We start from the raw sequence: 16379 nt of genomic DNA, 5'->3' as shown, positions 1-16379 counted from the left end.
AGCGAGATGGGACGCCTTGGGAGGATGTCCCATTCAGCAAAGAAATGGCCTCATCTGACAGTTTTTAACAAGATCACTTTGGCTGCTGTGTTGAGAAAGGAATGAGGGGAGTGTTGGGGGGAGGGAGACAGAAGCAGAAACGAGGGGACCAGGTAGGAGGCTGTTAAACATAGTCCAGGCAAGAGGTGACGGTGGCTTAGACCAAGATGCTAATGGTGATGATGGTGCAAAGTGTCAGATTCTTATTATATTTGGAGTGTGGTGGAAAGGATTTGCTGACTGATTGGATGTGAGACTGATTGGATGAGAGAAGGAGGAACATCAAAGATGATGCCACAGGGCTTCCCTGGTGGCGTAGTGGTTGAGAGTCTGCCTGCCGATGCAGGGGACATGGGTTCGTGCCCCGGTCTGGGAAGATCTCACATGCCACGCAGCGGCTGGGTCCGTGAGCCATGGCCGCTGAGCCTGCGTGTCCGGAGCCTGTGCTCCACAACGGGAGAGGCCACAGCAGTGAGAGGCCCACGTTCCACACACACACACAAAAAAGATGATGCCACAGTTTTTGGATTGAAGAAATAGAAGAATGGCATTGTCATTACTGAGATGGGGGGAGCAAGTCTGGATGAGATTAATTTTGGTAAATTTAGCCATGTTAAGTTTGAGATGCAGTTAGACATCCAGGTAGGCAGACATATCAAGTAGGCAGTAGGATGTACGAGTCTGGGTTCAAGGGAGAGAGATGAGCATCCCGGGAATCATTGGTATGAGTTTAAGCTATGAGATGGGATGAGATAGATCACCAAGGGAGTGAGCTCAGGTAGAAAATAAAACACGTTCAAAGACTATGCCCTGGGACACTCTGATGTTTAGAGGTCAGGGAGATGAAGAGAAATCCCAGCCAAGAAAACTAAGGTAAGAGAGGCAGCAGCCTGGAAGCCAGATGAAAAAGATGTTTCAAGGAGGAGCTGTCGGCTCCATCAAATCCTGCAATAGGTCAAGTCAGATCAGGGCCAAGAATGAACCAGTGGTTTAGCGTGAAGTAACCTGTGGCAGTCGTTGATGACCTTGGTAAGAGGAGATGAGCGTAGTTTGAGTGGAATGTGAGTAACTGAGGCTGGATTGAAGGGATCCTGGGAGGAAGGAAACTGACGACATCAAGGATAAACTCTTGCAAGGAGTTTGTTATAATAGGAAGGACAGAAATGGAGTGGCAGTTGGAAGGGAAAGGGAGGCCAAGGTGGGAGTTTAAGGTGAGAGAAATCCTAGCTAGTTTAGATGCCGATGGGATAATCTAGTAGAGACTGGGGTTGTGTTGGTGCAGGAGAGAGAAGAGAAAATTGCTGATTGCAGTTTCCTTCAGAAGGCAGGAGGGCGTGGAGTCCAGAATCCAGCATTTAGGAAGAGGGGTTGGCCTCAGCCAGGAGCGGTGGTGTACATCCCGCGCCCGGTAGCAGGAGGGAAGAGGAGGTACAAGGCCGATGGTGGCCGTGGTGGGCTGAGGGTGCTTGTGGGAGTGTTCTTTTGATTGCTTCCACTTTCTCAGTGAAATAGGAACTCAGGTTATCATCTGAGCGTGAGGAGAAAGATGGAGTAAACTGTTTAGAAAACTCGTATCTAAGAGAACGGGAGAATGGATGGAATGGGGAAATGTGGTATGACTGGAGGCATCCAGGCTGACCTCAAAGTGGTGACTGTGACTTTAAACTAGGACCAGGCAGCCACTTGGTGGCATGTTTTCCTTCCACCCCGTCCTGCAGGTACAGGCTGGGAGTAAGCAGACAGTTGGATTTAACCAAGATCGTGGTTTAGCTCAGTCAAGGGAATTTCAAGAGCAGAACAAAGAGATGTGAGGTTGAATGCAAGGGAGAGGTTGTAGTGATGGCCCATGGTTTCCAAGTTGGGTGAGGGAAGAGCCAGGGCAAAGGTCAAGGAGCAGGAGGTTGGGGTGTTGGAGGGCTCATCTGTTGGTTGATGAAATGACCAGGATTCACGGCAGGAGTTCCATAGCGTTGGAGCAGATGACAGTGAGCAAAACCTGAGATGTTCCAAGGAGTCGGGGATGTGACTGAGGCGCATTGCCTGCGAGCAGGGTGGGTACAGGTAGGATCCGAAGGTGTGGGCTTCACGTAGGTGGGGTTCTAGGAAGGGCAGAGGAGCAGTGGTGTGAACGTTGGATGGAAGTAGAAAAGCGTCCACCAACCTCCCAGCACAACAGGATGAAGAGTGTGGGGAGAACACAGTCCCTACGTGAGATGGCTCCAGGGGAAGGGGTCCCTCGCGGAGAGCCAGCTCTCAGTTAGAGTGAAGATGAAGGGGATGTTCCCAGAAGAGGCTGAGGATGGGGGGATTTTGCACTTGACTGACTGTGAGTCCAAGAGGAGCAGTGGAAGCAGCCAGAGATCCAGGGAGCATTAGCGTCTGAGGGAGGAGGGAGACCTAGGCTTCTCCTGTGACTTTCTCTGGATTCCAAAGTCCCAGGACAGGATGGTTTCCCTGTGAGCATCCTGCATCTTACTACTCCCGGGTCACGGGTATGGTTCTATTAACTCCTGGGCCTTCTTGGCAAGCAGGCAGCGTCACGCCCACTCCTGTCCAGGTCTCTCCTTGACACCTGGTTTGCGTCCAGCCAAGGTGGCATGTTGCTGTGCTCCTGCCCTAAGGCAGCACTCACCCCCTTGCTGATTGTGCTCAGTGGGGTCTGTTGAGGAGGAGAGAGCTGGGGAGAAAGCCCCCAGCTGAGCTGCCAGGAGCAGTGTTGCCCAAGCTTTGGTGACATTGGTACCATTTTTACTAAATGATTTTTTGTAAACATACTTACCTTTTTTTCCTTACAGAAATATCTTTTTTTTTTTTTTTGCGGTACGCGGGCCTCTCACTGCTGTGGCCTCTCCCGTTGCGGAGCACAGGCTCCGGACGCGCAGGCTCAACGGCCATGGCTCACGGGCCCAGCCGCTCCGCAGCATGTGGGATCTTCCTGGACCGGGGCACGAACCCGTGTCCCCTGCATCGGCAGGTGGACTCTCAACCACTGCGCCACCAGGGAAGCCCACAGAAATATCTTTTTAAAAGAAACTCACAAGAAGAAACCTGTCACAATTAAAACATTATTGTAAATGATGAATATAGAGCCAGAACAATGAAAGTTTTAATATTGTACATCCTTGGATAACCCAAAATCATCTCATTTGCCACTTGGGGAAGTGAGTGAACCTGCGGATGGCTGAGACTCAGGACTCCCTCTTCCTCCCGAGGCTCCCTGCATGGGTGTCCTCCCCCTACTGATCTCTGTGGTTTACTGATCCCTGACTTTCCTGCTCACCCCTGGGGTGTACATGCAGGAGAACCAAAAGCTGAATCACCAGCCTGAGAAGGGCGTTTCTCTAATGTGCGGGGTAAGGGTTCCAGTACTGGGACGCGGCCCCTGCAGAGGCCCAGCGTGGGAAGGAGTGTGCGCTTCCAGGGAGTGAGACACCTGCGGGAGGAGAGGCTGCTGCACGCAGTCGGGTACAAATATAAAATCTGGGTCTTCTTCTAGGAGCAACGTGAAGCTTCTAGGGGACTTAAGGGGGGATGTAGAATGATCAGATTTAAGTTTTTAAAAAGCTCCCCTGTCAATGGTGCAGAGAAGGGATTGGAGGGGCAACTGGATGGAGACACTGGGAGAGGTCTGGCTGAGGCCGCGTGAGACCTGGTGGCCCAGACTGAGATGGCAGTGGCAGTGAAGGGTGGAAGGGTAGAGCGCTAAGGAAGGTCTAGGAGGTGAGAAGTGCAGGACCTGGTGCTTGTCTGACTGTGGCTTGTTGGGGGGACCTGGGGACCAGCGTCTGTCTGGTGTGGCTTGGTGGATGGTGGTGACATGCACTGAGATGAAGTAGTGTTGAGATTGGAGAGAACGGGTGGATTTGTTTTACACAGGCTGACCTTGAAGTTGGTGTGTGGCATCTAAAGAAATACGTCTCCCAGTTAGGGACATGGGTCTGGAGCTTGGAGGAAGAAGAGTGGGAATGAGATGGGAACTTGATCAGGAGCCTGTGCCTCAGGTGTGACCGTGGAGGCTGGTGGTGTCTCTCAGCCTCTCCTGGTCACCGTGACCTTGGTATGTGACTGATGGGTACCAGTGTCCACCTGCCATCCAATAGGAACAGTAAGTTCCACTACTGGTTAGAGGCTGGACTGAGAATTCTTCCTCCGAAATAAAGCAAAATACAGTGTGGGTTTTGATACTCATGATCATTGAGCTGCAGACAGAGTTTGTTTTTGTTTTTTTTCATTTTTCTTTGTCCTTCTCCTTTGTCCTCCCTCTTCCTTCTCTTCCTTCTTTTTCTTCTCTGCTGCTGCTTCTCTCTTGTCCATTGCGGTGGCATCTGGAAACCAACACTGACATTTTATATAAAAGTGGAAATATTTTGTGTAGGCACATCACTGTAACAGAAAGGTCATGCTGTGGGATGTCCTTTCTGCACCCCACGTGGAGAGTGGAGGGACACTTCTGATAAGCCATGAAACTCTGTGTCCTTCACTTTACAGAGTCACATGCTGCTCATAATCATATTTGGGAAGCAGAGATGCATGCTTAAGCAGAGTACAATTATTTGTAAGTCTTATTTGTGCCGCTAGATTAATATTTTCCCCTCTGGAGAAATTTACATGCTAATCACTTTTCGTTAATTTTTAAATTATTTTAAACAAATTCAAACAAACACATTTTTGAATTATTTTAAACAATTTGTTTAATTTGAAGCAAATTATTTTTCTTAAGATGCATTTTTTAATTGTTTTAATTAACAATTTTTTAAATTGTTTTTTTAAGAACAATTATGTGATTTGTTGGGGTTTTTTTGAATTTTATTTTATTTATTTTTTTATACAGCAGGTTCTTATTAGTCATCAATTTTATACACATCAGTGTATATACATTAAACAAATTATTTTAAACAAATAAGAGGAAACAAATTTTTCCTCCAACTAATACTGATTTATTTTGCTTTTCCTGGTTAATAGATCACTGTCCTGGATGAGACGTGGACTGTATTCAGGCGTTACAGTCGTTTCCGAGAAATGCATAAAACATTGAAGTTGAAGTATGCAGAGGTGAGTTATGAAATAATTATCTCCAATTAAGAACATTTGTTTTATAAAGTATATGAGGTGATTGCATTATCAGTCCCCCCCTTCTCTTTAGGTATTAGCTTGTAAGTGTCACCAAGTTTTATTTCAATTACTCGTCTTTCAAAGATAGGTTTTTAATTTTTGTCCTCTATTCCATTTGTATTCTACACAATTCAGACATTTTTTGAACACAAAATTTTGAGTGATAGTAAAGCAACAGTAAATGAATTCTATCTTTTTCATAAAATTTACAGTGTATTTTAAGTAACTATTTTAATCAACTTATAACTTCTCAGCCATGAGTGAGACCTATTAAAATAAAATAGTAATAAATTTTTTAGTATAGATTTGCCCTTTTTCTCTTAAAAAAGATTGCATTAATGCTTAGACTTCCACATAATGAGGAGTAAAGTCATAAAAATTAATTTGCCCTCACACATGGAGGTGAGGTAGATAGTAAATACGGAATTATCTAGAAGCAAGGAGGCATTTCATCTGATAAGATATCCAGAGTGTATTGATACATTAGTAATCTTTTTTTTAAATTTTTGGGCAAAGACTGGTTTTTAAAATACTTTTAAGCAAAGAAAGGTATTCCTAAAATTAATGTGTATCTTCCAAGTAAATGTATTCTTATTATTTTTGTGTTTGTTTATTTTTGCTTCAACTAAAGGAAACCTTGTATAGGCACAGCTCTTTGGGCATTTTGATTTGAACTGACTACAAATCAGTCAATAATCATTGTCTATTTAGCCTTCTTTCCCTAAGTATGGCTTTTCAGTGCATTTTTATAGTGTCTTATGGTATTCTAAAAAATAATTTAGTCAGATGTGTGTCCCTGATTTGTTTCATGTTAATTACGTAATGTTTCCTTAACATCTCCATGGCTTCTAAGCTCCCTCTCTGATACACAATATAAAGAGAAATACCTTTGGGTAGATAAAGTGGTTCCTTGATGTGTAAAAGAATCTAGAGTCCAGGAAAAATTGAACAATCTTTGAAATTCTGTTGTTAAGTAATCATAATAATATTCGATTAAAAATTGAAGAAGGTTCAGGTATGACTTTTAGCTCAGTGTTCCCAAGAGGCTTCAGTTCCAGAAGCAGCTACATCAAAGTCAATTTATTAAGTTTGTCTCTGCAATTTACTCTTCATGTCCCAAGTTAGTTTTGACAATAACAAGAAGTAATTGTATACATATTAAATGTATAGAGCAACTGGTTTTTAAAGTGAGCTTTGCAGCTCATTAACTGCTTGATTATACGTTACTACATCAGTACTTTAATAATGTACAGATTTTCATATTAACTTGCTACATTCCCACAGTGTAGTTGGAAAAAAACAATTTACTTGAAAAACAGGATACAACCTTTACCAGGATTTATATATCTACATATGTATGTATGTATCAATTCATTCCATGATTTATTTCATATCAGTTCTTTCAGTGCCATTAGTTCAATGCCATTCTACATAGGCACAGTTTTCTAAACTCTAGTAATACAGTAGTGGGCAAGAAGAACAAAAGTGTCTTCTCTTATATATCTTAAATTTATATCAGGACAGACTGACAGTAAACCAGGAAAATATAATAATAACTAACAGTTAACAAGTATGCTTGCTAAGTCGCAGTTACCATTTTAAGTGAGGTATATGCATTATAGGAAAATATCAATAAAATGTGATGGGCAGAAGGTGTTGGACACTTTAGTGTAAGGATGTTTCAGGGTTGGGCTCTCTGACAAAATGGCATTTTAGTTGAAATATGAGATGAGAGATATTTAAATAAATTTGCTAAGCAATAATAGATAGGTCTAATCAGTGTTTTTAAAGAAAACGTTGGAGCAGACAGACGCAGTCTTTAAAGATATAATAGAAGAAAACTTACCTGAGTTTAATAAGGACGTGAACCTGTGAACTGAAGTGGTTGTCTGCTACCAGACAAAATTAATGAACAGAGATTACTACACATGTAAATTTATTTTCAAGGGGAAAAAGGGTGTGTTACATATGTGCTGAAAAAATTAAGTGGCCTTCAAATGAAGAAAATCGAGCTGGTTTCCTCCTTCATTTGGTCATAAATCTGTATTGAGCAGCCCCACACTGCATACAATTGTGAGCAAGACAACGACATCCCTCCTCTCATGAAGCAGAGAAAATGAGCAATAAACAGACAAACAAAGCCCAGTAAATAAGAGGATTTTAGGTAATGTTAGGTGCCATGGAGAAAATACAACACAACGTGATAGTGTGACATGAGAGCTGGGCAGTGGGCTGCTTTAGATGCGCAGGTAGAAAGGATGATCTTGCGGTGAGATTGAGCTGAGATCTGAATGCTGAAAAGAAGAGAGGTGTGAAGATCTGGAGGTGAGCACAGCTGAAGGTGAAGGAGCAGCAAATGCAAAGGCCCTGGGATGGGACCAAGCTCAGTGTGTTTCCAGAATGAGAAGACCCAGGGAGAGTGGCCAGTGTGGTAAAGACGAGGGCAGGGGCTTGACCATGTGGCATCATGAACCTGAGTCTGAGTGCTGTGGGAAACCACTGGATGATATTCAAGAGGGTCTGAACGTTGAAACCCAGCTGGAATTTCCATTCTGTTCATAGAGGACTTCTCCCAGAAACCCCTTTCCCGAAGACAGACTTGTGATCTAAATGATAGCGAAGATGGGAAGTTGCTTTTCCACACTGAGTCCAGCTTTGTGACTTACAGTTTCTTTCTTAGAAGGACAAAAAACCGTTATGAAAGGGCAACTACAGACATGTGTGCATGTATTTGAAAGAGAAGAGAGAATGTGAATAGTGGTTGAAACCATGTGGTGAGATCCTAAAACCAGCACCGCCTGGAGACAGGGAAGCTGAGCTAATTACAAACCCTGCAGGGCTGCCTGGGTGCCACGGAGCTTTTCCTTGGCCACAGCTCTGACGAACTCCTCCCAATTCACCGAGCGCTTCCTTCCCGGCTGTGCTGCACCTTTGACATTCATGGTCTCTGTGGTGGGAACGAGAGACTCACCTCTTGTGACACAACCCGTGAGCAGAAACCAGGCAGTTCATCTCTATTTCCCATTTCTAACCAAACGATATTATCGAAACAGAACCGGGGAGAAACATTATCTCTAAACACACAGTAGCGTGTCATTCTAGATGGTGATAAATCTTATTTCAGTGAGAGGACAGCATCATCCATTTAACATTTTCAAGATGAAGCTTAAATATCAAGATGAATATCAGGTTTATTTTTTTCGCTTAGTTGACATTTCTTTTGTGCAGCCTCACTTCACATCGTCTGTCTTGCCGAGTGTTTGTTGGGACTTGAGATCAATAATCTGTGTATAGGTATTCATCAATTATTATTCATCTTATAATTGTTCATATGATGATATATAATGTCAATCTTCTTGAAGTAATTAGCTACCTCCAAATGGGGTAGCTGTTTGGCCTGACAACATCCTGGAAATTATTGGACTTGTTAAAGACAGAATTTCTTCAGGAAAGAAAGCCAAAGCGTTCATATGGAAGGATGCTGAAAGTTTACTCTCAGGGAATGGCTGTTTCATAGCCAAGTGGGAACAAGTTTTATTTACCTCATCCCTTCACCACACTGGACTCATTATTTCTATGGAAGTAGAAAATAGAAAACTACTCTTGCTGTCTTAACTGCATAACAAAATGGTTGGTGATCATTTTTTAAATGATACGTATTAAATTTACCTAGTCATACAAGGTTCCAAATTTTTAATCAAGCTGAAAAAATATTGAAAAAACACACTTGAATTCAGTATATCCAGAATTTGTGATATACTTACCAAGATAAAGAATGTTTATTCACCTCAAAACTGTAGATTTGGTTATAGCTTTTAATCTTTTGGAACTTTGTCTAATGTTACATCCTATTCATCCCCATTTCATTGTGGAATCTTAGCCATGTTTTCCTGGGCATAGACCTCTAAAGGAGTTTGACATGACAGTTCCTTTTTTTTTTTTGCGGTACGCGGGCCTCTCACTGCTGTGGCCTCTCCCGTTGCGGAGCACAGGCTCCGGACACGCAGGCTCCGCGGCCATGGCTCACGGGCCCAGCCGCTCCGCAGCATGTGGGATCTTCTGGGACCGGGGCACGAACCCGTGTCCCCTGCATCGGCAGGCGGACTCTCAACCACTGCGCCACCAGGGAAGCCCGACAGTTCCTTTTATGGAGGTTTTTTTTTCTTTCAGTAGTCTTTTTTTCTCCAGATAATAAGTTACATGTTTATGGTTAAAGACTGAAATTATTCAAAGATATATACGTAGAATGTGAAAGTTTCTCTTAATCTGATCCTCAGAAGTAACCATTTGCAATGCCCTCAGGAGGTCTTCTTGGGTCCAACTAAGCATTCAGACTCACAGGACTCCCATAGGCCACGCTTGGCAGCGGGTGACCCAGGAACAATGTAAGACAGAGATCACTGCTTCCCTGCAGGGCCGAGGCATGGAGGGGGTCTGGTAACAGCGTCCACTGCAGTCCACACAGCTGTCCAGATGCTGTTCTCTTTGCGCCACCTCTTGCAGGGAATAGCTTCCCACGTGGGGAAGGTTCGAGAACCACTCTGCCATAGAATCCTATGCAATAGGAGAGCCACTTTCTCTGGGCACAACTCCCTGGTCAGAACGTCCAGAGTCCCCGTGAGAGACATGCTGACTTACAGGAGTCACCTCACTCAGAGAAGCCTCACGCTATGGCTTCCTACCAGATAGCTCTCGTTTCCCTGGTCCACAAAGAATTTATCAGTTTATCAAGCAATTTATCATTTTCCCATGAGCAATGGTACCAAGTTGGCATAACACTTGATCAGGTTCCCAGAATCCTCTTGATGGACATACGAGTAGTTTCCAGAGTTTTGCTGCTGTGAGTACTTCGCTATGGACATGCTGGAAGATGTCAACATGTCTGCAAGTGAAGACTTGCTCTATGAAGAAATTTCGTAATTGCTCAACTGTTGTTAAAGACTTAATTTACAAAAAAACCAAGATTAGGAAAGAACACACAGAAACTGGGTGGGCTGAGAGCGCTGAGGGCCTTCACCCCCATTAGTGAGTGGGTTTTAAGAATTCTTAACCATCATTCATCTAAGTCTTTTAATCTCCCTCTTGACTCACATTCATTTGCTTATTTATTTACTATAATGTCTCCTTAAGGAGAATGATGTCAGCTGAAGGGCCTCCAAGGGATACTTTTCTATTCACTCAGGTGGTGAACCAATTAAAACAGGCAGGGTTGTTGATTACCAGGTATAACATATGTCTGTGAAGAAAATAGAAGGAACCTAGGGGTTACTACAGGCAAAGTGAACTTACGAATTGAAAGGATGAGAAGTCAGTGGATTCTCTGAAACTCTGGGGTGTGGGGGTTGAAGACAGGGAAAAAGCAGAAATGAAAGAAAAATTTAATGCATTATTTTGTATGGTGACAAAGTTCAGAATAAAGAAAGAAAACTAAATTATTTGTCCCGAATAATACTGGAAGAAGAGCAGATTGCCTGCGGTGACTGGGCTCATATGTCAGCGTTATGCTCGTTCTATTTCCAGATTCACTGTGTGAGTGGGCTGAGCTCTCACTAGAGGCGCTGCATTATTCAAGCTTTTTAAAATTGTTTTATTTTTATTTATTTATGTTCTTTCAGCTTAGCATTTTCTTCTGGATTCTAAATAGCTTCGCCTTCTGTTTTGAATTAGTTTGTCCCCTTTATACGCTGACATGGGTTGTGCAAGGTAATAGCTCCTCCTGGCTTTCCTTCTCTGTGCTCGTTCGCTGACCTTGTGTGGAATCTTCATCAGATTAAACCCTGTGTTTTCAGACTCCACATCTGTAAAATGATCATGCCACAGCTAGTTTGTAAAAGACTGTGAGAGCCTCAGATGAAATATGTTATTGAAAGTAACCACAAAGTATTGTGCAGCGTCTGCTGGAGAGCATGCCTTTGAAATTTGGTCATGCACATCATTGCCGCAGTGCTCTTTATCTGTATGAAAACTATGCATTTTCCACTCTGTTAAAATCAGTCTAATCCTTTTAAATATCAATCAAGTTATGTGCCCAGAAACAGAGCCCCAGTAAGTGTCGTCTTCTATTTTCTCTAGTACGGATGAGGCACAGTTACTATTTATGTCTAGTGTCCATGAAGTTTACCTGTGGATCCAGGTCATAGTCTGAGAGTCCGTCAGGACAAAAACATAGCTCATCAAGAAGCTGAAAAGAAAGGACTATTTTAAAACCACATCCCCTTTCAACCATTAGAATGAATGAATAGTGAAGACCTAGTGTCCTATCCCCTTCCCCCCTTTTGGATGAGTGGTCTTGTGGGCTCTGAATGTATTTCATGAAGTGGTAGGACATGGGGCTGGAAGATCAGAGGGTCACTGAGAGAGCTGCTCCTTCTAGGAGGTCCAGAGATGCCAACCCCTGTCTGATTTGTAGAGGACTTTTTTTTTAGGACAGTTAACAAGGAGACTTCCCTCCTGAGTGCTGGAGCCTAATGGGCTCTGGAGAATCATCTCACAGTGAAAGCAGTTACGCATTGGAATCGATTGTTGAGGGCCCTTTTATAATCTTAGCTAATAGTGATTCTGAAGCAGGTTTGTGCTTCTGCCCAGAGGCAGGAGGATGAACCATGAAAATGGGATATTTTATGTATTAAAATGTACAATCTAAATAAATGCTAAGGGAACTTGACTGCCCATGTGTGATGAGAGCCTAAGTTACTGGAACAGGTGTGTTACCTGTCTGCATCATAACTGAGTTATCACATTGAGTCTTCAGGGTCCCTAAGTGTCAGACAGGATCAGCCTCCATCAGCCATATCCCCAGGGGGGCTCCTTTCTCCCTGTTACGGAGCTAAGGGAGAAAAATATTCTCAGAGCCTTCGAGTAAAACATGAAAGATTGCTGTGTTAGAGCAACTGTTCAGTCTCATATCTGGCAGTCTCTGGGTGCCCAGTAAATACCATTGGGAGGGAAGAAAACGATTAGGGCAAGAGCTTCTGTAATTTGTATATGAACTTTCAGTTTGTACTGATAGAACCATTTTTAACCTTCTTTATTTCCCAAGTAATTTCCCCAAAGTAGCACCAAAAAAGGGAAAGAAAAGAAACTGGCTATTGGCCTTGTATTTGTCTTAGACAGCCATTTACCATCCATCACTGAAATGCATTCTAAACAGTTTTATAACCAGCATTCCAAATTTAATATAAAAATTGCAAATCTGCTCACCACCCAAATTATAATGCTACCAACCACAGCCACAGGGAGCATTCAGTAAACCTTAGATAAATTCAGCTGCACCAAGCGCTCAGCCTCCTTGAATGTTTAAACAGCACACAGCTATGTAGGCAAAAATAGAATGCTGCCAGCTTCCTGACCTGGTACGTTATCAGAGGCCCACTTACCTCACTGTATGGCCTGTATCATACGATTCTCTCTACCTGATAGATAATCAGTATTTAAATCACTTCTTTCAAAGGTGGGTTGGGGAGCAAAAGGCACCAATTAGCTGGGAAGCTTTTCTGAGACATGTGGATCCAGGACCCAAGCTAGGAAATTCTAATTCAGGAAATCTGACATGGGATCTGAGAGTGTGTGTAGTTACGGAAAAAAATATTCCCCAAATGATGCTCTCTGGACCGTTGGTTAAGATGCTGCCTGTCATTTCTTTTGCATCCACCTTGGGAGCGTTATTGATTTTTCATTATTACAGTCATTGTTATAGATCACCAAATCTAAAAGGTGATTTCCAGTGACAAATAATCTTGTCAAAAATTAATGACAGGCACATTTAAACCTAGACAATGAAAACATGTTGATTGCCTCTTTGATCACCAAAGACTATGAAACATAGACGTGTACCAAGCTTTCCTCTCCAGCCAGCAGGGAAACTTCTGTAAAAATGGGCTGGAACCAGTTGCACATTATGAGACATCAAGTACTCCAAGGGGCCTTAAAGATTGGGTTAGTCCAGTTTTTCATTTTAGAAATGAGGAATCAAATCCCCAGGGAGAGTTTTGTTCAAAGTCACATCAAGACTTGGGGCCCAGGCAAGGTTCACGTCTCCAGACTCCTAGTCCTTCTTCTTTCTCCTGAGTCTCCATGACCATGTTCACTCAAGAAGGGAGAGTTTTCAGAGTCTCCAGATGAGCCCAGAAAGAAGAAAATCTCTTCCCTATAAAAATCTGTTACCTAGCGAGGCCCCATGGATGAAAACTAGAAATGGGGTTCCTTCTATTGAATGTCATGGCCATGACAGGTTCCTGTCACATCTCAGTCCCTGAAAGGGACAATTAGCATCACAGTAATGGATGGAAAATACAAGCATTTGAGTTAATTCAACTGCATAATTATTCGTAAAAATGCAATATGAAATTCTCACAGATCTGAAATGTTTCTCACTTTGAAAAATTGTTGTGACATATATTAAAGTTCTCAAATCTGTCTTCATTGGCTCATACCTAAATAAAATTGACACTGGCTTTGGGAGGAGTGGGATTTTATTTTATTTTGTATTTTATACCAAATATAACAAAGTCAGTGCAGTCCTAAGTATTGATACATTTCCAAATGTGGTTTTATACCTAGGAGCTCGCCAAGTTTTAGCACTTCAGTGATGACAGGACAGCAGCTTCTGTTGGTGGAATGTCCTAATTATAATTGCTGGCTGTTCCATGTGGACCAGCAGCAAAGGATTCTGCCTTGTTCATTGAGCAGATCCTTAATGAGAGTCTAGAATGTACCAAGCTCTGGGCGAGGCACATAGCACGTGCTCATAAATAGTGCATGGTATGCTCACGTTACCACATCAAAGGTCTGCGGGAGCTCATTGCTCCTTTGATAACCCATCCAGGTTGCCCTGAAGAGTTGCTGCTTCATGCCTCTAACAAATCAAACTGGGAGAATTACTTATTTGTTTGTGAGTATATTTCTCAGTGACAGCTGTTCTTATAAGGCCTTGGGAGCTGCTATTAATTTTGAGTAGTCAGAAATGCGTCCATCTAGTCAGCTGGGAGAGTTATGGCAGCCCTTTGATGAGTTTTCATTGTTTGTATTCCTCAAAAGCTGGAGTGGCTGAAATTTACAACCACAAACCTGTAGAGCGTGGGCGTTTCAAATGCTGGCAGTTGTCAGGTAGGTGCGTCTACTGGCAAAAGACAGGTTAAAGCTGATTTGACCGTATAGATTTGCCGTATAGAATTTTTCTCTCTAATCTTTAAAAACTGGATACTGGTTAGGTAGCCAAGTATTACAGGAGTAAAGAAAATGCCTAGTAAATGAGGAATGACAATAAAGTGCACTTTTATTAGGTGGTAACAAAAGTCAGATGTTTTCCTTTCATTAGTAAAGATTCCATACTTTATTACTGTTGCCGTTCTCAATTGTTCTGTTTCCCTTCAGTGATTTATAATCCAGCGTTAGCTGCTTAATTGTTGTAAAATCATCAAAGATAGGCAAGACTTTTTACTGCTCACTTTAATTTCTTTTCTATATTAGGGCTGCCATTATTTATATACAAAGGAACAACGATGCCATATATCAAAACCTATGCTGTCTGTTGCTGTCAAGGACACCTGGCTAACCTAAAAAGTGAACTTGGCTAAGAGAAAAAGACTTTTAATAAAAGCAAACTTTTCCATTACATTTAATTTGTCTCCTTAATGGCAGCAGACTGGCCGACCTATCTTATTCTAATGTAATAAACATTGAAGTCAGGATTTGAGCGTGGTGACTCTTAGAAGAAACCAGGCTGTGTCAGTTCATTGGGGATCAGAAAGGGAAAAGCCAGCTTGTAGATGAAAATTTCACTCTGAGGTCATTAAGATCATGAAGAAATATTACAAAGCAACAGAGAGTGCTGACTGTATTTCTAATATCTATACATATACATATAGCTAGCCAACTTGATGAATAAATGGATACTCAATGCTTTTATTTTTGCAAAACTGAGATTCACAAATAATTCCATAAACTGGCTATGCTAGTTCTATAAGGAACCACTGTCTTTTCTTACTCCATTGATAATTCTTCATATAGAGCTATTGTTCAGCCTGAAAGTTATGGGCTTGTTTCTCGAACATACAAAATAAAGTTGATCACTTGGATTTTTAGACTCTACAAGCAGCGAAGAAGGGCAAGACAAATTTCATTGGAAGTCAGTGAGCCTCAAAATTACCGATTTCATTTTTTTAATGGCTTTTGTTTCAGTCGTTTGTCTTTAGAATATGTTTTCTTTATTGAATTGCAGAATAAGCTTGTCATTATTTCTCTTAGGCCAAAGAAATGTGCTATTTTAATTCTCATTTGTTTCCTATGTTTTACTCAGCGTAATCAAATTTCATAATTACACAAAGTAAGCCATAAGGCTGTTGTTCAGTTTTCTTCCAGTGTTCTGGAAGAAAATATCCAATATATTTGACCTCAGTCATCATTTTTAACTTTAATGTACAGTTTTCCCATAAGAGCTCAATTGTCTTTGCATCATTTCCCACTCCTGCTGTAAGGATAATGGTTATAGCAGGAAGTGGTACAGTTTTACGGGTTTTCTCATGAATACTGCATTCCCGTTTGTTTCTGCCCTTTTTCTATTCTACAGCCTTTGAAAAGTAACATTTCATTATTATATTGGGCTCTATTTTCCCTGTACACATGTTTCTCTTACTTCAAATAAGAATGCTGTGAAGATTTTATGGGAAGAAAGGTATACTCCTCAAAAGCAATATAGCCAAGTTAATAGGTAAAATATCTCCATGGTATCTAAAGTGCTACTTGTAACTCAGCATAGAGAGATTTTAATCATCAGTACCTGAGATATAGAATTTCAGAGCTGGAAATGGAAATATCTCAGTTCAACTCCTTCATTTTTAACAGATGATGAAACTAAGAACTAGAGATATGATACAACCAGCTCTTTGCTGAGCTGAGACTTGAAATATGATTGCCCCAAATCCCAGGTTATTAAAAGAAAAAGCCATATGGTGTTAATTTAACTTCCATTAAATATGTTTAAAAAAATCACTTTTTATTGTTTCTATAAAAATGATGCATGCTCATTTATAAAAGTTTCACATAATATAAGAAGCAACAGATTACTCAAAATCATTCTCTGAATATAATTAAATTACCATTTAATGAACATTATTTTAAGTACTTAAATGAATAGGCACAGATAACAGGATGGATATGTAGAGTGATACAAAGAAATTAAAATGGGACAAACAAGAACAGGAAGAAAGAATGAAATAACTTTCTAACAT

General features: G+C 41.7%; 1 protein-coding gene across 1 annotated transcript in view; it reads left to right on the top strand.

The window, feature by feature from the left end:
- The window catches only part of KIF16B (kinesin family member 16B), a 293315-nt gene that overhangs the window by 222147 nt on the left and 54789 nt on the right, over positions 1–16379 (top strand). The window contains exon 24 of the mRNA XM_082645904.1: positions 5002–5091. Coding sequence (XP_082502030.1) covers positions 5002–5091 — 90 coding nt within the window. The remainder of the gene's footprint in view (positions 1–5001; positions 5092–16379) is intronic.

Source organism: Mesoplodon mirus, assembly GCF_964341445.2.
Source record: "Mesoplodon mirus genome assembly, chromosome: 15".
NCBI lineage: Eukaryota > Metazoa > Chordata > Mammalia > Artiodactyla > Ziphiidae > Mesoplodon > Mesoplodon mirus.
Note: the sequence above shows the minus strand (reverse complement) of the source record. Positions and strands in the feature narration are given on the sequence as shown.